We start from the raw sequence: 23,076 nt of genomic DNA on the forward strand, positions 1-23,076 counted from the left end.
TAAGTCGTCATGACTCCGGCAATGATTTCAATTAGTTGCAAGTTGAAGCGGAAGTAATTAGCGTCATACTTCTGCCCGACGAAACACGAATCAAACCAGCCCCGCCCGGTGCGAGGAGAGGTTTATGTTGTTTGTCATTTCTCCGTCCGAATGGCCGAAAAGGGGTGGCCAGAAAGTTTCCCTCAAAGCCAGCAGCAGCAGCTGCTGCTGCTACTGCTGCCGGTGTTTGCATTTCCATCAAACAGAAAAGAGGCAGAAAGAAAGAACGAAGCGCTGCTAGCGCGCGCTTCTCGCAAACCATCAGCTCGCGAATAATCTTTTATGCTGTTTGCACGCCGATAGCGAGCGGCGGGAACCGCCGAAGGAAAGTAGTTTTAGGTTAATTGCACGACCAACGAACACGCCCGTCCATGGGTGCAGCTGATGCTGCTGCTGCTGCTGCTGGCCAAAAGTTTCGCAACATCCGATCCGGGCGTGAAGAAGTTGTTAGGAAGAATAAAACAAAAAGCAAAAAAATAAAAATCAGTAAGATGGAAGACCAGAAAGTACGCTCAGCAGCACCCCGCGCGCGCAAGTTAGTGACGAAAATGCAGCGCGCGTTTTTCTGTGGGATGGAATGGTCGGCGTCGAAGCAATGCTGAAAGGCAAAATTTAGGAGCTGCGCTGCGACGAACTGGAAACGTAATATGAAACTGTCGCTGGCATTGTTTAGCACCGGTCGGCTTCTCGACTCGGGAAAGAACGTGGCTCGCGCGGACGCGGACACCATTGTCACCCTGGTCTAGGAGAACGCCAGGTCGGAGCGCACCGTCGTGACATGGATGGATGCACGTAAATAAGATTGGCGCGCGGCTGATAAGCGTTTCGTCGTCGTCGTATTTCACTAGGTGGGATCCGAATTGTTGTGTTCCTCCTCCTGCTGCTGCCGTTGGTGCTGTTGGTGCTCAATTTCCCTCACCGGAGGCCCTCCCCAATTTTTGGGGTCTCAAACCGGCGAAAACGCTTGGTGCACAGTGCAAACCGTTGTAATTAGTAGGCCGCGTTGAGCTGGTAACCCAACGCCATAAAATGACAGTCACCAGCGGTGGTTGCTATGGTACCACGACTCCTCTAACCCCGGGTATTACGCCGCACAATCGATCGGATTGGCGCACGATGGCAAACCTCTCATTCTGTGTTCAGATCACAAAATGAAATGAATGTATTATAATTTATTCCTTCGCTCCGGTTTTGCGAGCTGCTAGGTGGCGTTTAGAGACCAGACCGGGCCAGACCAGGCCAGGCCAGTTGGATGGGAAATAAATCACAGATAAAACAACTCGTTCACAGTTCTCATTCAACCCACCCTATTTTTTGGGGGTCCACCACGGGACACCACGGGATGGGGCTTCCAGCGCCCGCGAACAGTGAACAACAAACTTTTGATGCTACCCGGGAGGCGGGAGGGCATGGCGGAAGGGTACACTCGGGATGGCACGTTCTGGAATGAGGAATTGCAGAAAGTTTGGTGCTGGGAAATTGTGTGTGTGTGTGTATGTGTGTGTCTGTAGCACAGTACTGACGACCACGTTGCTTTTCGGTTGTTCCTGAATTCCTGACGAGCCGCAGCCACAGCAAACAGTGCACCGCGGCAATTCCTCGTAAAAGTTTTGTAACGTGGTAAGAGTGGTTGTCCAACCACTCTCGTCCGGTCCAGTTTGGTCGTCGCGCGAGGAAAGGGGGCGGTAGCATGTGGGAGGGAGTTGGTGGGAAGTAGTAGCACAACAACAACTACTACTACTACTAGTTGTTGTTATCAGGGATTTCGCAACGGAATGACAAATAATAAAACCAACTGGCCCCAAAAAAGCGGCGACCGGTGGACAACAGCAACAACAACTACTACTGCGCGGCTGTAATGAAGATAATTCGAGTTGCGCCTCTCGTTCCCACGCCAAACTGCACCATACTGGCCATCCCAGCTCGTTGTCGCAGTTTTACATAAATAAACAATAGGAGAGAAGTCCACAATGGACCTTTGCAGTCGAATGCGGAGCGGGTTTTCTGGATGCCACCTTTTTAGATCCCGGCTTGACCCGACGTGTATTTGAGAATTTCTCTTCCTCCCCCCTCCCCCAAACGAAACACGTAAAAGCCGGACAAATGGCAAGCGCAATCCAACGCACAGGGTGTATCTCGGGGTCTGAGCGTTGGACAAGTTGGCGTTGACTCTGAGTATCTGACAAGAACCAAGACGCGCGCGAGTGATGTTGCTGCTGCTGCTGCGGCTGCTCGGGCAACATTCCGCCATCCAAGAGTGCAGTGGAAATGGAAATTGCGTCGACGGAGCGACGACGATTCCCTCTGGGGCTGACGGGACCCGGGACCTGATAAAGAAGTTCCATTAATAAGACTTTTCCACCGGGACAAAGGGACGGGAACAGTCCCCCTCCCCCCCCCCCCCCCACCGCCGTTCCGGTTGATGCTCTGTGCTGCTCTGAGGAAGATAAGCAACGTGGCCACTACCAACCAACCACCCAACCAACCAGCGGCCAGCTATTACGCGAACCCAAAGCATTAAACCCTAACCTAGCGCAATACGGCCATCCTCACGGACCCGGGGACCCCCTCACACCGGGCGGCGTGTCCTTGCGCGAATGTCACTCCATCATGGCTCTCGTAAAGCACGTTCAGCTGGCGAGGGGCCTTGATGGTGATGAGGAAAAAAAAAATATTCCGCCATCTTTTTCTTTCCTCTTGCAACCGGTGCTACCGAGGGCCATTCCCCGACTCGCTGACATGGCAACAACAACAATAGGGGCACAATGACACACAAACTCCGTTGCCCCCAACATTCCAGCACCACCAGAATTAGCACCAAAAACAAGATAGCTGCGAGTTGCTCTTGTCAATTGTGACCTCATTCTTCTTCAGTTTCGATATGAGCTTGGATTGGGCTATTAGCAGCTTGCTAGCACTGGTTCCGAGGTGCTAAGTGTGCTGCACCCCACATAACACCGGGATCAATGATCTTACCTTCAGTTCAGCTTCATCTCGTGGCTAGGTTCGGCGATTGCGACATGCGTCATACGATTTTTTAAATTTCAAATTTCATGGTTTTATTCATTGTTTTCATATCAATATTATCATAATCGATACCACAGCTGATCAGTTTGCTTATCTTTGTATTCATTACCTATGGTAGTTGCTGCTACAAGTCCACTCCATCGACGATCTAACACTTCACCGCTTCACTACAGTTCTGCACATTATCCCCTTTTCAAAGTTAATGATCTCTTCGCCACTCCTTCTCGCCTTAGCTAACAGTAACAAACAGACTTTTCACAGAAGTGTTCTCCACCGGCGCGATACACGAACCCCGCCATGCCCAGTGGGTGTCTACAGATAAGAAGAGCTATTGCGTTGCGCGCATGCTTCGGTTCGTCTACCTTCTTGCTCCTAAACTTTATGCTTCTTTTTGGCCACAACAGACGGTCCCCGCGACATACGTATTGGTCTAGCGTGGAAAGTGTATACAAAACAGGGAAAGGGGTCTGGGGTAACAGGAGTTACAGCTTAGGCAAGCGCACACCCAATATAACAACAATATCAAGTCAATACGCACAACAAAAGGATAACATTCAAAAACAGGTCCATCAGTTCAGTTCTTCGCCGTTTTTTTTCTTCTTCAAAGGTTCAACATAAAGGGTGGTTCCGATGATGAGTCGTGTGAATTGGCCTCTTTCACCTCTGCAATTTTCTCGCTCTCTCTCTCACGGATCACTTGATCGCACAACAAACGCTCGATGGAACCACGGCGTGTTTGTTTTTTTGGCACCGACTGATGACGTGCGCGCGCGCGCTTCTCGATCGCGAACTAACATTACAAACGCCCGATCGTGGGATTACCGATCCCTGGGGCAAGGAGCAAACGGATCGGATACGTAATTTCGGGGTAATCGATCGCCCTCTCTAGCCCATTGTTTTGTTTGTGCGCCATCATGTGCGCTTGGCCCGACAGTTCTCACACATCAACACAGGAGAACAGGTGAACCACTCCGATGGTGGTTATGTTGTTGTTTTTTTTTTCTGTGCGGCGCACATTGTTGGGACGTGGCGTTTTTGGCATCTCGTCGTCATCATCATCACCATCTTCGTCAAGCATTCGTTGGGGAATCGTGTGGCTTGTAGCCAACAACACATGAGTAGGAATGGACAGGAGAGAAGCTCGCGGTCGCACGAGCGTGATGATAAGATTAGCGCGCTTATCGTTATACCGCATTTAAACGCGACACCTGCGCGCCCCCTTTGGGCTGCGTCACCGTCACCGTGATTATCCCAATTCTATGTGCTCGTTGATGACTCGTCTCTTTCTCTCTTTCTCGCGCTACATTCCGCCAGTTTCACGGAGCGTACAACGACTTTTAAAGTGAAACCACGGGACAATTCGACCCTCGACGCCTCGACGGTGGTGCGTTCACTGCTAGCGCCCCGCCGATTTCCCCTTCGCAAATGCCCTTGTTTCACCGGAGCAGCAACACCAGCAACAGCACCGCATTTAGCAGCATTTATTGGTTGGCTCTTTGATTTCAATTAATTCCTTGCACTTGCACAGTGCTTACTTGGTGGTTTGGGGCCAATGTTTATGCTGCGGATCGATTAATTTGTGGGGCCCTCTCCCCCACTGGCACCTCACCATCGATGCTGGCGCCGGCGTTAAACGAGACTCTCTCGCTAAGTGTGCTTTCAATGCGATTTCTATTAGCGATTTATTACTCTTCATGTTCACGCACCTTCAACAACCCTTTATCACCTGTACGGGACCATCTCTCGCTCTCTTTCTCGCTCTTCAGCAGTCTCTGGTTACGTACCGAATGTTAAGCGTTTATCGTATCCTCTCGTTACACAGATTTTTTTCTTTTACAATTTATGCTGACCAGTTCGATGATCGATCAAACTGTTACATCCCATTGATTACGAGAGGCAAAAACCAACAATAATCATCCATTTTAGGGCGCAGGTAAGGGTATCCTATTCGAAGTGGGGAGTGGGAGGTTTTTTTGGCGAATTATTTATCCAAGACGGACCACACCATATCTTCGAAGCGTCGTCACATTCCGACAATCTTAAAACGTTTTACGGATCATCACGCGATCAAACTCAAACTTAACAACAGAGACAGGGAGGGGGCTCATGGTAAAGGGAAAACAACGGAACAGTACCACCTCCCTCGGTGGGAGAGGCGGGAAAGTTGCGCAATAAATTCGATCGTTCGGTTTCCGGGACTCTCGGGGTCCACCAGCTTAACACATCTCCTAAATACACACACACACACACACACACACGCAGACAACGACACACATACATACACAACACCGAAAAGGACGGGGAATGACGGGAGGAAAACAGAGGGAACAGTACAGATGTGAAGGATGTGCCAAGCAGTGTGGCAACCACTGTCCCGGGGGACTTCATTCTTAACAGCGTGTGTCTATAAACAGGGAAACTTTGGCCTCACACAGCGTGTTCGGTGTGTGTGCGGTGTGTGTGTGTGTGTGGTGTTCGGTGATCCTCTACCACTAGAGGATCGCTTTCGCGCTCGCATTAACATATTCGTAATCCTATTTGCGCTCCTTTGCGCCGCTCTCCGTCACTGTACACACGCACACACACACACACACACACTCGCGGACACTTCCTATCCTATCCGCAGAGATGAGAGATAACGGCAGAGTGACAAACAGCGTGTTTGGCATGAGCTCGTCAGTTTAGGGGGTTTGTTTTTAAGTTTAACGTTTACATCCACCCTCTTTTCAACAACCTTCTCTCGCGTCTCACCGTCATCGATATGATTAGAAGTCTTTTGCGTCTACATGAAATGAATGATGCTCCACGGGATCTTACAGACCAAACCCTTTCACAGTGTCTCTGTTCTCTCGTCCACTCGCTGCCTGCCTGCCTGCCTTTGTGGCTCACAACATAATCTGGCTTGGTGCTTTTCGTTGCTTTCCGTTTACATACGCTAACCATGAGACAGAATTAGGAACCTAGTGCGCCGCCAGCCGCGGTCACAACGTCGCGTCGTCGTCATAATATTAATGCTAAATCCACGGGGATTATTCCCCATGATCACTCGATCCGCCGCCACTCGATGATGAAGATCACATTCTCACACTCGCATCGTATCGCACACCGATGTGGTGTGGTGTCCAGCAGCTACTCGCGCTTTGGAAGGGGGGGGGAGGGGGTGTTGGGACTGCTTCGTCCCCCCCTCTAGACTATGTACAGGGTGTGGCTACCACGCCGTAGCCGGCCCAGCGCCGGGCCTATCGGGTTTGTGCGGAAGGCCGCCGCCCGCCGCTTGTAGAGCGTCCTACGCGGTGGTGGTGGTGGTGGTGCTGGTGGCCGCCTATACCCACCGACCCGTCGTCGACGCTCGATCTCAACCAGTCGCCGCTAGGATCCTCGGTAGAACCCATTGCCCGGTGGCTGCTGTTTGCCATTGTCACGATCGAGTGTGTTCGAGCTACCGTCACCGACGACGGCATCATCACCGACGAGCTGCTGTCCATCTTCCTCATCCCGTGCCTTCCGGACACAATCCCGGATGGCCTGCAGGACGATCGCGACACGCCGATCGAGCGCCACCAGATGTGGTTCCCACAGGACCGGTGCAATCGGATCGGTGCCCATCGATTCCCTCATCGCCTCCGACAGTGGCTTCGGTCCGTTGTGATACTTGAGTAGCGTCTCGAGGGTGCTGCTCCGTATCAGGCAGCACTGCAGTACCGGCGCCAGGATCGACAGTTCATCGTGGAACGGTCGCCCAAAGCCTCGCCCATGATCCAGATGGATCGGGAACGTTTCGTTGCCGAAGATTTTGAACGTTTCGTAGTGATGCCGATCCATGTTGCCGGTCAGGAAATCGAACACGGCCATATCCATCAGATCGAGCAACCGGCGACCCTCGTCGTACGGTGGAATGTCCCGTACCATCGTGCAGTAGTCCGCATCCGTCTCCCATTGGGCCTTCCTGCGTTTGTGGTACGAACGGCGCCACGGATGCCGCCACACCTTCCGTTGTGTGTCGGGTTGCGTTGGCAGGAACGCGGCGAATGAACCCTCGAGCGTGTCCGGATTGCCGCAGATCGCGTGCGACGTATCGCAGTAGTACGAACACTTCCCGTGGAAGCACAGATTGTTCGACGGTGACACGAAGAACGTCTTCAGTAGACCCTCATCACCGATCTGATAGATTTCGGTCGTTATGTTCAAAATGCGGCCCGTCACTGGCATCGCTCGCCGGAAATCGAGCAACCGATCGAGATGGAAGGCCGCAATCTCGGCCGTATGCCGCTCGTAATCGGTGAAGTAGAAATGATTCGGAAGTGTCTGCTGTTCCCGGGGGAAGCGCATCGGTTTGAACAGGGCGTGGATATCGTTCGGATAGTCGATGATCAGCTTCAGCTGAGTGCCACCTTCCTTCTGTACCACGTGCATGATCGGTAACCGTACCATATCGTCGACGACGGCATTGACGAGGTGGTCACCCTTCCGGTACAGCTCACGCTTCGAGATGCGTAGCTGGAAGCGCTCGAGATTGGACGCGTTCGGACCGGGCGCTAGGTCGAGCAGATCGGCCAGCGTCGGATTCGATTCGTCGATGTCGTCCTGCAGCAGATCCTCCTTTACGATGATCTTTTCGTGCGGTTCCGGGTGACGCCGGTTCCGTGGGGCCACCACTAGCGTCGTCAGATCCTTGAACCGATCGTGCGGTGGTGGTGCCGTTGTGGCCGCCTTCGCCGGATACCCCGGCCCGGACGTATCCGTGTGGCCACGGTGTGTGTGCGGGTTCGTCGTAAGGTACTCCTTCGAACCGGATGCATTACTTTTCGCGAGGTACCTCCGATGGAACTCGTTGTAGATGCCACTCTTATCCTCCTGGTTCGCGTACCGTATCCGGGCGTGCGATGGTGTGAACTCGCCCCGGGATACCCCCAGATCCATCTGTAGATCGATCACGAGCAGGAGCGTGAAGAGGACGAGCGAAGCCCCGAAACCGAGCGCTAACCGCTCTTTCAGCTTTTTCGATCGAAACCAGTACATGATGATGTTGCTGTTGCTGCTGCTGCTGTTGGCCACTTGTTGGCCACTGCGCAACGTCCTAAAAGAGGTTCCTCCACTGTTCGCCACGGTTACTAGACCACTCACCAGTCGCACAACACACAACACACAAGTCCTGCTAACGGGTGCTAACGCAGAACTGCTGCTCCACACTATCGCGGCCAGCGAATCACTAACAAATGGGCAAATCACTGATCGAAGTGTGATCGAAACGGGAAGGTTGATTGGCCGCGACTGATAAGTTCTCTGATCTGATCAGATCAGATCGGATCGCTTGCCCTTCCCTTGCACCCTTCGCTGAACACGCTTCGCGCAGCAGGCGACGACCGAGCGACGACGATGACGACGGCGACCACGACAACGAGAGAGCGCTGTCGCCAACGACTTCACCAACGAACTGACGTCCAAGCAGGCCACTTGTAGGTGCTGCCTCGCTGACTGGCTGGCTCGCTCGCTTGCTTGCTTGCTTTGGTGTTGTTGCTGTGCTTACGTTCGCTGTTTACAAAACTGGCCAAGTGCCGTGCTGCTGCCGATTGTTTTCTGCGCGAGTCAGCATTTCAGAGCGCACCAGCACCAACACACCGTACCGCACGCTTGGACACTGTTCCTGTTGTCGTCGTTGTCGTTGAGTGCTCTGTCGTCATTCGATTCGCAAACACGAGCCACACCGAAACGGCCGGCCGGCTGTTGCTGCTGGTTCTCTTGATGATCGTTTCAATTAGCCCGCCGCGCTACTCATCTTCTTCCCCCACTGCTCGTGAGGGGAGGGTTGTGGCTCGTGTTCGGATGCGATAAGGGAACCGAGTTAGGCGCGGACCGACGCTGCCTAACCGCTGACGACGCGACCGATGGTCCAATTTACATAACGTTCACCGGCGGTGATCTGGTGTGTACACTACTGGTGGCACGGATCATCCCGTGCCGATCACCGCTGCGTCGTCGTGTTGACCTTTAGTGATTCGATTCGACACACAAACACGCGCACACACACGCGCACAGTCACGCGAAAGCGACGAACCGAAAATTGGAATCCAAAAGTTTCGACGACGACACCGATGACGACGACGGCTCTGGACGATGGCTGGTCTGGCTGGGAATTGGCTTTTCGATCGCTCGATCTCCGCGCGACACGACGCGTTTCGGGCAAAACCCGATCCGATACTGGCACGCCGCTCGGTGGCTGCGATGCTCCCTAGCTCCCCCTAGAGCTCTCTGTGCTAACGAGCGATGCGATGCGATGCGATGCGCGATGATGCCCAAAGTCGCGCCACACGGCCTGGCACGGTCTGTTGTTACTGTTGGATACACTATAAGCCCGGGACCGGAGAGCCTCTCGCTCGCTCTCTCTCTCTCTCTCTGTTTGCTGTGCGAGCGAGAACCGCACAACACGCTTTACTACTTGGCGGAAGAAGACGCACCGCGACGTCTACGACGGAGAGAGATGCGATGCGATGCGAAGATGATGATGGCGATGATGGGGCGACCGCTACCACCGACCACCGAAGGGAAGGCACAGCACCAGCATGCGCAACCCGCTTACACCAGGCGGATGATGATGGTGAGGAGGCTTCGTTGGTTTGTCTCTCGCGTGGTCGTGTTGGTGTGTCGATGGTGCTGAAGGCGCCGAAGAAGCCGCCAAGCGAGGGGAGATGCGATGTGCGTATCGCTGGTGGTGCTGCTGTTGCTGCTGCGGATGGTACGGGATGCTACAGCCTCGCACACGCACAGCTGTACAGCGCGGACAGCACAACAGGTGATGATGATGAAGTTGGAGTATCTCTCTTTTGGTTCACTCCCCCCAAAAAAAAAAGCCGATCAGTGAAATTCGTGCTCGTCTTCGTCGTCGATCGCTCGATCGCTGGTTCGTTCTGGTTTTTGACGGATTTTGTTTTCCGTTGGGCCCGTGGGTAGTAGTGAGTGTTGTCCGGAGTGCTATAAGACGATTAGGCTGCAATGGAACGAAGATAAGAACCAAATTAAGAGTCGGTTTTGGATGGATTATACCAGCCTGCTACGACTACTACTACTACTACTACTGGGGAGCATTCACTCTAACCTCACTTTCCCGCATCAATTCGCACACACACACACACATCCGATTGTGGTGCACGAAAGTGAGCTTAACGGAGAGGAGAGAGAGAAAAAGAGAGGGTGCACTAGAGAGAGAAAGAGAGGGAAAGGGTGTGATAATGAGGATGGAAATTATGATTAGTAGAACAAGGCCACGGCCAACACGCACCAACACGATCGCACTTCAGTGTGCGCGATACGATGCGCAAAAGCTCCACAAGCTCGGATCTCGGTCTGTATTTGCCTCCGACAGATCATATCGATCATATTCCGGCCCCGGATTGAGTGATGACGGTACGGGGCCGGAAGGGTACCGGCTTGTTGTTGTACATGCGCCCTCTCCCTGCGCTCCCGCCATTCGCACACGCACGCACGCAAACACTTTGTAAACCGTTGCGCTGCTGCGTTACATTATGCGTTTGTCGGATAATTACGGTTTGACCCATATTATGCCTTCAATTCCCAGTTTGTGGGGCCCCATGTTTTTTTTTGCTTCTTCTGGAGGGGCCCCTTGGAGCCAAAACAAATCAAAACCCTATTTATCACTCCGAGTGTTCGCGCGCCCCTCTGTCTGTCTGTCTGCTTCTGCAGATTGATCGCTCGGAAAGGGAGTTATTAACATCGGGGAAGAAAAAGATGAGTGTTTGCTTTCGCGGCTTCCGCGATTGTGGCGCTCACATATTCCGCAGCTGAAGCTGCCCTCCAAAAATGGGGCCAGCTAGTGGTGCGCGTGGCTTTAGGAAAGGAAATCCAGGCAAATTCGAGCGTCGAACTGAACACCTTACACTGTGGGAATCCTGGGAAACGGCAGCCCGTTCGGAGGCCTCATGCCGTGCCGTGGCCACCTGCCGGCAGGCCAGACCATTTACAACCAATTCCCCCACCCCTCCGCGCCAAACACTGACATGGCACGGTTCCGTTTGCGGCCACCAAATCGTTCACCAAATGACATTCGAATGAAGGGCTAACGGGTCTGTGTCTGTCAGTCCCGTGTGGCTAGTCGGCAGTCCCAGACGCAGTGCAGACGCATCATTTTCGGACTTTTTCTCCCTTTCTGCTTCATCTTCTCTGCTCTGGTCTTCCGAGGTGCATTTCCCCCCTCCTATTGACAGGGAACCACAAAAAGCGGTGACACACCGATAAATCGACCTCCAATTCCGTTCCAATTGGACGTATGCGTTCATAGAAAGGCGCTTCAACACACAAGCGTGTGCGAGCGGCCACGTGGTTTAGGGTTGTTGCAAGTCATTTAAACTGTAACGGAAACCCACCGTAGCGAACGTACACCTCACCGGAAGCGGCAAACAAAACGAAACTGAACGATCTTTGAGCGCCATAAACGTTTATGCGTCCTTCTCTCGCCGGCAGTGCCCGCTGGCGATGTGATTCCGTTGCGTTGCTTGGCGCAAATTAGATCACATTTTTTGTTTGCTCGCCCCCGGGCCACAGCGTGCCAGGTGAGAAGAGAGGCGGGGATAGTATTTGGGGGTCCCAGACCACGACGTGCCGTAAACGGATCGCTGTCAACTTTGCATTTTGATGATGTCCGGTTCGGCTGTTGGAGCTTGGAGCTGTAGCAGATCAGCTGCTGTGTAACTATATGGTTGTTCCCTCGCCTACTTGGCGAGGCTACATTCAAGAAAGAGTTACTGGAGTGTGGCAACGACGAGACAAGCGACGACGATGGTTCACACCACGGGAAACAACGGGGAAGAGGATGGTCATGGCCTGAAGCTGGCGTTTCATTTCTATGAACTTCACTGTCCACTGGGAAACGGGAATAGCGAGCGAGTAGACAATATTTTGATTCGCGTTTCTCCACTGGTCGGTCAACCGTCGTGCTTTGGTGGGTCCGCTGCTCTGTCCGCATTATCGAAAACTGCATCTCAACCACCATGTGCCGGTTCCCTCTCTTCATTCTAGCTAACGGACCCCTTTACGGGGGGAGGGGGTCTGCCACACTGTCCGAGGAGAGATTGGGAATCAGAAGAGATTGCTGAGCCACAGTAGGCGCCGTTAGCCCAGGTACGCGCACCGCTAGCCGCCTGCTTTGCTGTTGGTGAATCAACACTGAACCGAAACCCCGCGAGCGCACATCAAACAGCACACGATGATCATGCCGACACACACACACACACACACACACAGCCGAACAGTAGGCCAAACGCTCGAACGGCACAAGGAAGGGGGCCGGAGAGAATGAAAAATTAAACCTTATAAAAAACATAAATAATCTTACATTTGTGGCAAGGAAAGCGAACGGTTCTAGGAGTGTGGTGGTGGGGAGGGGGGTAACGCCAAATGTAGCCGCTTGCAAAGTATTGCCTCCTTCCCCCGGGTTAATGTGGTTCATCTCCGTCCGCGCGCGCGGAAAGTGGTCCATTTTCCGTGGCGTGGCGTGAGACACAAACCAACTCGAGCGGTCCCTTGACGAAACGATCAAACCATCAGCGCCATTGTCCGGCGGGCCGGCAGCCCGGGAATGCTAAGCGATAATTAATCGGGACTTCTCCGGGAAAGGTAGAGACGGTGCGCGCGCTTCTTAGCCCTTTTCCTTGCCGCACGGTGTCAGGGATGTGCGGGCATCATAAGGGACTTGTGTCAGTTGCCCGAGTTCAAGTTCACACACAATCGCAATCGATTCATCTTTATTGCATCGACATCGGGCATGGATGGTGCGCCGGCGATGGCGCGCGTTGATTTCGGGTCGTAATAACGGGCCCCCCGGAGGGTCGGCTAACACGCGTTCTAGAGAATGGCCGCAAGCCTCAAAACCTGGGAGTAATGAAGCCGCTTTAACCATTCATTAACGGATTAAACGGACAAGAGAGCGAAAGAGTGTGCGAGTTCCCACACACATGTGTTTCATGTTTTCGGAATCCTATAGACTCCGTGGAGCCCAGGTGCTTGTAATGAGCACTGTGTAAGCAGACGAGGAAGACTGAGGAGAACACACCGACACGCTCTGACCGAAAACAGGAATAGGAGGAACATGGGTCCCCTCCTTTCGGCGGGACTTACATCTTTATTTCGACGGGCGAAAGGCACCGGGTACGCGGTACCGGACCACATCAAAAAGCACAGTTGCTCGAGTTGCAAGCACAATGTCTAATTGCTGATGGGATCTAATGGCCTCAAGTCTCAAGGAATGGCCGCGATCCGATCGCCGTTTCGGGAGTGGGGAGGTTCCGATTTAGAATCCAAACGGGGCCATTCTCCACGAGAGCCAGCCAGCCAGCCAGCCAGACAGTCAGCCAGACGGGGCAAGAGCGAAACAATTAGCCAGCCGTTACCGATACCGATCACCGTGTTCGGATGTAAACTTTATCGTCGCTTTTTACAAGCCAGCCAGCCAGCAAGCAAACGGGCTAATGTATGCAGCTCCGAACGGGGGGGGGGGGGGGGGGGGTGGGGGGGTGGGAAGGCGCAAAGTGATCCCTGCTGCTGCTTTTTGGGAGGTGGAACTGAAGGTATCCCGCTGCTAATTTACTGTTGGGCGGCCGTGGCTGGCCCGGCTCGTTACGAGATTGGCTATCGGTGCGCAACATGCAGCGAGCTCCCGTTGTGTGGCCGCGACCGCGAATGAGCGCCATTGGGGCAGTCAGAAGCGCACTGACGTAAGAGGGGTACGCTTTGATTTCGGCTTTTCGGGTTAGAAGCGGTGCATCGAAGCCATGGAAGAGAGGCCCTTTTTGGGGGGCCTTTTTGGATGGTGGACTGTACGCTGAACTGTCCATTTGTGATGGGAAACCTTTCAAACAGTGCTCATGGGAATGGCCAGCCAGAATGATTTTTTTCTTTATTTGCATGTAGTATAATCAGTATTTCATTTTCGTCGCACGACTTCGAAGAAAGCGTTCCTCGAGTATGACGTCCGAAATACAAGAAGCAAATTGGTTGTCAACATTTAGTTGATCATAGCAACCCTGTTTCTCAAGTTCTGTTAAACTTGCACTTGAATTTCGTTGGAAATACGGACATCAGAGCATATGAACCATATTTTTTAGTACTTAAGTTCTATGCTTATCAGGCACTATTCTTGAAGATTTTGCTCCTTGGAGCTATTGTGATCTTTCTTTCCCCCAGGAAGATCTAAGAAGACATTATGGGCTGTGTCGTCGCCATTCCATTTCAACTGAGAACTTTATGCACTGCATAAACCACGCGTAGAAATGCTGGCTTCTTCACCGTCCTCAATTATATTTCTAAGAATTCTCTTGTTCGACTACATCAAACGAAATGCTTACTGTATCTGGAAGTTCGAATCCAACACTCGCTTAAATTGCTTGACTGCACGCGTTGACATGACAAATGTCATGTTGACCTACTAGATACGTAGAAAAAAGAGAAACCTGAATCAAGATGTCAACCAGAGTGCTCTAGATCGAGATCGTCAATCCAACACCAAGCTGTTGGAGATTAATGAATACAAACCATTATCACGATATTGTGAAACCGTATTCTACTCAGACCAAGAAGCAGCTTCCTTCGACCAGCAACGTTTTTGCTGCACCGTCGTGCGCAGGATGACCCAGAAAAAAAGGCGGAGAAAGAAATGACTTCTAATTATTACAAACCGAGCGCAACGATGGTTCCCGTTTTTGGGTCGCTCGATTCCGGAAGCCGGCACTTGTGAACCCGACGGAGCAGCAGCAAGAGCAGCAACGCAACACGAGACCATTAGAGGAAGGATAGGGAGTTTAAGCAAAAAAAAAAAAACAACCACCCAGACTAAACCGGATGCGGGGAAAACGATCTCGTTTACAGTGTCAGAGTCTGACCGGGGTGACGGGGTGGGGGAGGTCCGCAGTTAAATGGTAGTTCCACCCAGCCACCCCAGCGCTTTTCTCGCCATGTTTTTGTGAGCCAATTATAAGCGGGGTAGTGTTTTGATTCAATTTTCTCCACAACTCTGCACCTCTCAGACACCCGCACACATACACACGTAATTCTCTGGTTGTCGATCGGGAAAAGGGGTTCACAGGGTCTTTTTTTTTTCGTAGAACGCTTTGAACGTTGAATGGACCGCCTTTCCGGTGTTGAGCCGGGCCGGGATAGCGGGAATTCGAGCGTGAGCCATACAGTCAGCCAGTCAGTTACTCAGTCGGTAGTGAAGGTCTTTTCGAAGGGGTCGACTTGTTTGTCGGCAAAGGCCGGCAGTAGCGGACCAGGCGGCAATGGTTATGTTGTTCTACCGGCAACATTTAAACTCCATTTCCGATGAACGTGATGGAACCGTGATGTGTTGGGAAAGCGTTTTTCCTTTTGAAAGCCGCCCACAGGTATGAGTGGCAACATACTACTTCTACTTCTCTCTTTTTCTCTCTCTCTCTCACTCCGTCTCTCTATGACACCACTTTGCACCGTTACACTTTTGAGGGTCTGCTGACGCGGTACTGTGGCCAAAGTCTAAACAACACCACAAGTGGGCGGTGTGGAGGTCGCCACCACACTTCGTCCCCCTTCTCTCCTAAGTGGTCATCCATGTTGAGGAGGGTGAAGAAATGAGCCTTCAAATTGTTAACTTACATTGAAGCCGCTTACCGAGATTGGTCACGACCCTTGCCGCTGCGGCCAGCCTTCTGGGCTTCTGGACGAGGCCAGTGAAAGGCCGAAACCGGCGCACCGACGCGATACAAGACGGAGGGACGCTGTCATCCGCTCTGGCCGCGGTCAGTTGCAGCGGACGAAATTGCAAAATTGCAAAACAAGCTGCAATTGCTGCTGCTGACAGTATCGCCGATCCCAGGGCTCCAAGCGCCAACCAACAAGCGCCGCACATTGCGCTCGCCACAACAAAGTGCCCCCTGATAGTAGGATGCGGCGGGGGGAGAGCTGCAGCTGCTGATAAGCGCCCAGGAGCTTCCGAGAAAGAAGCTCGACTCACTTCTGAAGTTCGTCGACAGTTGAGAGGGACGCCAGATTAGCTCGGTTCGGTCCCGTTCAAACGATCGATCCTGTGCTTCACATCGCGTCGCGATAATACGTTCTCCGACTCCCGACGGAATGGAGAACGAAAATAGAAACCCCTTCTCTCCTCGGGTTGGGGGCGATGATGTCTAGACGATTTCATTGGACGAAAATCCAACGGCGTAAAACTTGCCAAACAAACGGACCTTTCTAGCCGCTAATCTTGGTCGCAGCCGCCGCCATTTTGTCGTCGCCTCCTATCGTCGTTGCCCGGGGTGGGGGCGGTTGGGCCACAATATTTATTGCCACCAATTTATGCGCGATACCAGGGGATCCGCTGATCCGCGCTACGTGACTCATTGACGGTTGGGTTCCGATAAACGGGATCCCCCCCCCCCTCCTCCTCCGCCACTGCTTGTTCCGGGATATTCCGCGCTCCTAATCCTTGAACCTTTCGAAGTGTTCGGCAAGGAATAGACAGGCATCTCGAACAGGCTCGAAGAAGGTTGACGCATAAACATGCCAACCCAGAGCGTGGTGGTGGTGATGGTGCACGCGCAAGATGTAGGTTTCCTCCCCTCCTCCTCATCCCCCTTCTACAAGGTCTGGAATCGAATCACAAATCAATCATTGAATCACTTCGAGCTGGTGCCCTCAAGGTGGCTCTGTGATGGCTGGCTGCTGCTGCTGCTGCTGCTGCTGCTGCTGCTGCTGCTGGAGAACCGTTTCGCTGATAACAACGTGCTTTATAGCGCCCCGCGAGCGAGCTGCTCGCATATTATGGATCGCGGGATTCCATTACGAAAAGGTTCAATGTAACGCGCCCGCCTCGACCGGGGAGGACGGTGGAACGGTGGCTGCCGCTGGGTTCGCATTTATTTATTTATTGCTTCTTCGGCTTTGCTTTAACCTTCCAGTGGCAGTGGCAGTACCCGCGCCAATCGCGGAGGCCAATGATCGCGCTCTGATGGAAATCTGATAAAGCAGTGCTGCTCCCGGGGCCAGGCCGCGCGTCCGGGAGATTGATTGAATCACGCGGGCCCGGCCCCAAGGCGGCAGCGCTTCGATCCGACTCGGTTACAATTGTTACGGTAATCCTATTGGGGAGTGGGGTTACAGCAGCAGCAGCGATTAGATTTAATTTAAAGCATTGCTGCTGCAACCGCCACCGGTTTTTGGGGGGAGAGGGAGCAGGAGGGAGCGTAGGAGATCATTAATTGAATCAAATTGAGCAAATGTTTGATTAGCCAACTTAGGTGCGCGGTGCCATTGTTGATGCGGTCGTTCTCCCCCCCTGGCGGACAGGCGGCTTTTCCACAATCGAAATCATGGATCGCAGTAGTCGTGGTGTACTAGTGACAGCAGTGGGTTTGACAAAAAAAAAAACAAATGCAGAATCCAAGCAAGCTTCACTTTTGACAACCTCAAAGGTTATGTCCGAATTCCCTTTCCAAAAAAGCTGACAGCACCTGACTTCTGCGAACGCTGCCTAGTGACCTATTCCCTGTGCCGTGGAAGGCGGGAGAGGCAGAGGGATTTCACCAGGTTCGCGGCCGGTAACGGTTACGAAATGGCCGCAGTGGCCACGGGCTATACTCTGCACTTTCCAAGAAGCGACATTCAATTACGAATCGCCAACAAGCGCCGCTGCCTCTGCAATTGGAGACCTCCTTTCCGTGGCGGGTACTCCGGATTCTCCTCCCCCCTCCCAGGGATGGTTATCGCGATGGAATAGCGAGTAGTTCCCACCGCCAACCGCCCTCTCCCCAGAAGCTGCTGTGCGTGAGATGCGTTCCACATAATTGACCCAACCTCCACGATCCTACTGCCCCTTTTCGCTTATGCTTCGCAACTTAGTAGTTGCGGAAGGTCCAGCAGAAGAACGGCTGACGTCCCGGTTTTGTGGGTTAACTGCAGGTGTAAGGCCACCGGATCCGGAGCGGGGGTTAAGTTGACAAGGGGCGGCGGCGGTAGCGCTAGTTTGCGCTTCCAAATCCAAATATCACGGAGCGACACGGATTCAACGCCTATTACCTTTTCCGAGCATTGGAAGCCGACCTGAAGAGACGACACTTGGTCGTCAGTCGCGGCGCATTTTACTTCCTCTTCGCGAGACCTCGCCATCTCACGCGGGGGTTTGGCCCTGTTTCGCGAGCGTACGATTAGCTGGCCGGCCGGCCATTAACACGCTTCCCAAACATTTCCGAATACTGTGCCCCGCCGCGTCGGTCGTGCTAACTTACGAGAACAACCATCGAGCCGGCTGGTCGAGCCAAGTCCAGATCGCGCACGCGGTATCGTGAGGCAATTACACGCCTCCCTACCCGAGTGCGTCTAGGTTTTGGCTACCGCTAGAAGTGCGAGTGAATGGATCGTTTCTTATTTTCCAACCGAGCGGCGTACTTAACGTCAATCCTCTGCGGCGCCGCGCGGCGACGGTAGTCCGAACCCAGTCAAAACGCTTCATTATCACTACCGCTACATCATCTTCGTCGTGGACATTCTCTGACGTGCGCGTGTCTCAACTGCGCGGCTCCTCGTTGCAATCAATATCACTCAACAACAACGACAACAACAACACTGGCGTACGCGTGCTGGCAACCAGCTGTGGTTATGGATAGAACGTCAAAAATAGAAATGGCGCCGGCAACAAGTGGCTCAAAGACAGAGGGGCCCCGGTGAGCCTCAAGACAAGACGAGCGAAAACAAACGAACCGAGTGACGAAAGAGGTGGCCCGAGAGAGAGAGAAACGCTCTTTTCCGCGGGAAATGTGGTGACCCAAAAAGGAAGCTGAGATCGCACTCGCTCGGCGGTAAATGGCCGAGTTTTGTGATAATTTGTGACCTCTATACACAAGCACACACACAAACACACTGCTTGTGGACTCCGACGGAACCATCGCTGGAAGGCGAGGCTCGATGGAAGGTGTTAATGTGGCGGAGAGCGGCGCGCTGCTGGTGGCGAGATTTCGGCGCAAATTTTCCCGCCATGGAAAATCAAGCGAACCAAGCCAAGCAACTCGACGGAGCGATGGTTCCGGTACCACAACATGGCACGCTGGCATGAATGAAATCTGGCAATCTGGCCGCCCCAAACGCACATACACACACACACACATATACACGCACAGCAGGTACACATAACTAAAGGGAAACGGAAAGGCGGCCATTTATAGGCTGCGATGATAGAGAAAGCGAATCTGAAGCGGGCGCGCCCCTAGAGGGGACGGTGGGCACACGGAACCCGAAACATGATGATGGCCGCCTTCTGGAGTGATTTTGGTTTTTAGATAAAATGAGAGACTGAGGGGGACGACGGAGAGCAAAAAATAAAAGGCATAAATAAATGGATCAAACATGAGCCCTGCGCCCCTTCCCAGGATGGCGGAGGGGGTGATGGCGGAGTCACGGATGTCGGTTACGCACCGTTTGCGATTCATCGGGTTGGGAAAATGCAGCTCATTAAAAAGTGAACATCCATCCATCGCATATCCCCCGACGATGGCGACGACGACGCGACGTGAAGCCGAGTGAAAACGGCGGACAACGTAAGAAAAAGAAGAAGAAATAGAAGCAAAAAAAGGGAAACTGCAACAAACACGCGATCAATTGCGCACCGCTTTTCCGCTACTTAGCCACACCCGGCGAGGGCCGCATGGTCGCGAATGGTAAGAAGTGACTACATGCAATGGGTGAGTATTGCAGGTGACATTATGCTCATTGAGTTGCTTGTGTCTTCAACTGCGACGATCCGAGCGATTGGTGTCATTACCGGCTAGTTTTACTCGTCAATGCAATCGATGATGATGATGATGTCGATAAGTTTCACCTACAACTGTAACGTTGGTCTATGAAGGACGAATTGATGTAAGGACATTGTTTATAAATTGCTTTCTAGATTGCTACCAAAGAGCTCAAGTATCCAACTGCTACTGTTTGTGTACCATTCTATTGTCCGACCCTTGATTGCTCCATTCGTGACTCTAAAATTGGCAGCTTCTGACCTATCTTCATCAAGTCAGGGACAGTTTTTCTTCGCGGGGCAAAGACCGCAGGTCAGCTGTTGTGATAGAAAAACAGTCTCTTCAGTAGCATACATTGCCCAAACCCAAAAATCAACGTGTAAGTATCATAAATGTCACGTTAAGCTGCCCCATGTCAGCTGCATGTTGAATCAGCTGGAAGACTCCAACTTTATGGAAGCACCTCAGCGAACCGCACGAAACCTTCTTGCCTTTGCGTCGAAGAAAGGTGTAGTAGTTCCATTCGATTCCGATACAGCTGAATACACCAGATGCGTGCCACCGTGTGGTGCCGCTCTGCACTTGCGTCACAAACAACAAATCTCCAAAGATGTCAAACCGTATTGCAGGTGAAATTGAGCAAAGTGCTCCCAATCCAACCCACACACGGCGCTGTTGGCGCTCGACAAATAGCCTGACAACTACCATCAAGTAGCGCATCGTGTTGTAAGGTGTCGTAATCGATGACGCGGAGCGTAGCAACACTGCCTACTAAGGGATCGAAACGGATGCGTTCGTACGATGAGCCAGCCAAAAATGTAGTAAACCGGCTGTCTCGATGTCGTCGGTCGGATGAAAACACTTGGCTACGGAAAAGCGGAAACAAGAAACCAAACCCAACGCACCAACCCAACCACAGCAACCTGTCGTCATGCCGTCATGTGTTGCTTTTGCATTGTGTGATGCATTTTTCACAGCAAACACACGCACGCACACACCGGGTTGTACAGCTGCATTTTGGTGTCGTTCCGGTTCCAGCAAATGGCAATAGAATTTGCATGTTTTTTGTAGCCAGCTGTGTGTCGTCGTCGCCGCCGTCGCGTAGCATACCCGCTGGGGTCCGCGCCTCGTGCTCGAGGGATCCTCGGTGTTTGCGCTCGTCGTTTGCTCGTGTGCAAATGAAGCATGGCGGCAAACTGTCGGCCGGCCTTAGAATCGATGGCTTTGGAAAAAGAAAACGCAAAAAAGTGCGAGAATCGAAAACAAAAACCAAGCAAAAAAAAAATCGTTCGCATAAATCAATCAACCCGCCACCGAACGGATTTATGGTTGCTGTCAAGGTGAAGGCCTGCTAGGCTGCGGCCTGGTGTCCCTAGCCTACTACCGCGCACACACTACCACTGCTGCTGCTGCTGCTGCTGCTGCTGCTGACTCAGTTTCACTCTCTTCGCATGTGTGTTCGCACCCCAAAACGGGTAGCTTGGATCGTCTAAAATGACTTCACAGACGGCCACAGCGAGACGACGCCCTTGTATCGGAGACTTGCTCTGCTCCTCCTTCTGGTGCCGCCTCCTCCCCTCGCCTTGAACGGAGGAATGGTGCCGCGAAGCATCTTTTCGCACTTGCTTCCTCCCCAATAAATTCTTCATCTCGCCACACAAGCTGCTGATGGATTCTCGGATGTGCGAAACCGACAATGGGCTTTCACTATCAATGTGTGGCACTACTACTAGGGGCCCTACAACCGACCGGTTGCCCTTGACGTCGCGCGAACTGATTGACGCATTTTCCGAAGCAATTCATCGTCGGCTAGGACGCTCCATTGTTTCTAGCGGCCGCATCGCCGCTACGCCGTCTCGGTGCGTTGACGAGGAGATTAGAATGAAGTAGGCCGGTTAGTCACATAACCTGAAATATGTTTCCGTCGTGCCACCACAACAGCACCAGCAAGGGCACCCGAGGAGGAGGAGGAGAAGGAGGTTTCAATATTGTTCGTGGTACACTCTGTTTCACTTAAGTGTTTAAGTTTCTCCCGGCTTTTCCGCAATTTTCCATTTCGTTATCGTTCCTTTTGATTAGGGCTAGCAAAAGGAGAGGGAGAGAGAGAGGAAACATGGGTGAAACACACGCTAGATTTGATTTCATGGCGCACCTGCGTGATGTGAAGTGTTGCGGACCGGATTCGCGTTTTGGATTTTGCGTTCTTTTGTCCATTTATTTGGAGTACCGGGAAGTACCGCAGCTTAGATCCGTGGCGCTATCCGGCCTATCCGCAGCAAATACAAAAAAAAAACTCGCTCGAACGAAAGTCCTGGATTAGCTATTTTTTCCTCGACCAAACGCAGCACTATGCAGTAGTGAATTGTATGTTGGCCTTTTGCGTTTGCAAAACACACTGCACCAGTGCACCGGGTTTTGGGTTGGTTTTTGCTTCCCGTGAAGTGAAGTGGTGTTTGAGTGGTGACTCGCTCACTTCGATCGCTAGCTAGATTTTGACTTTCGTCATGAACAAACATTGATAATAATTGATTTTTCAAAAGTCCCCGCGTTCCCGTTCTGGCAATCGGAGTGCCCGGAAAGTGCCCGCTTCCGGTTCACCTGGCGCACCCGTGGACAGAGAGGTTGATCGCGGTGGTAGTTTTGTGTAATATATTTCGTCAAAAATATTTTCCCCATTTTATTAGAGAGCACCACCGAAGCCCCACCAATCCATGCATGCCAAAACAGAACACACACCCACACACACCATCGATCAGGAGGAATGTGCACTTACTGCGTCCGGTCCATCTAGTCCCCGTAGATGCGCGTACTACCATCCCATCCACTTCGTGAGGAAATATGATTAATTTGTTTGCTATTCCGGTACGGCCACTGGCTGTTTTTGCACTATAAAACCGAACCGGTGATGCTGTGATGCAGCACCGAAGGCTGGAAAATATTTTATTCATGATTGCTGTGGCCATAGGGATGTATATATTGTTGGGAATTTGCATGGAAACCATCGCTGTTGCTGCTGCTGCTGCTACTGCTGCTGTTGCTGTTAGTGGTTTTGATAGAAACTGACAACAGATTGAAATTGCATTTAGTTCACGGTATTTGCGATCAAAATTGTAGACGTTCAATTTGTGGCTTCGCACAAATTTTAACACCCCGTTTATTCATAAAAAAATATGGTCAAACAGAGCAGAGCAGAGTTTGGGAAAACGTTGAACTTATTAACATTGGTGGGGAAACAAACAGAAAGCTGTTT

The 23,076-nt window shown here is 52.3% G+C and overlaps 1 protein-coding gene across 1 annotated transcript; it reads right to left on the bottom strand.

The window, feature by feature from the left end:
- Nucleotides 1-3,072: 3,072 nt before the first annotated feature.
- LOC125950357 (extracellular serine/threonine protein CG31145) lies at nucleotides 3,073-8,355 on the bottom strand. Its single transcript, XM_049678287.1, has one exon. It carries the CDS (start codon nucleotides 8,083-8,085, stop codon nucleotides 6,436-6,438), a length of 1,650 nt encoding a protein of 549 aa, XP_049534244.1. The 5' UTR covers nucleotides 8,086-8,355; the 3' UTR covers nucleotides 3,073-6,435.
- Nucleotides 8,356-23,076: the final 14,721 nt, after the last annotated feature.

The sequence above is a fragment of the Anopheles darlingi genome, chromosome 2, assembly GCF_943734745.1.
Source record: "Anopheles darlingi chromosome 2, idAnoDarlMG_H_01, whole genome shotgun sequence".
Lineage (NCBI taxonomy): Eukaryota > Metazoa > Arthropoda > Insecta > Diptera > Culicidae > Anopheles > Anopheles darlingi.

Bases quoted from the DNA above. Each gene is read 5' to 3' on its own strand.
- LOC125950357 (XM_049678287.1), bottom strand. From the start codon at position 8,085: ATGTACTGGTTTCGATCGAAAAAGCTGAAAGAGCGGTTAGCGCTCGGT.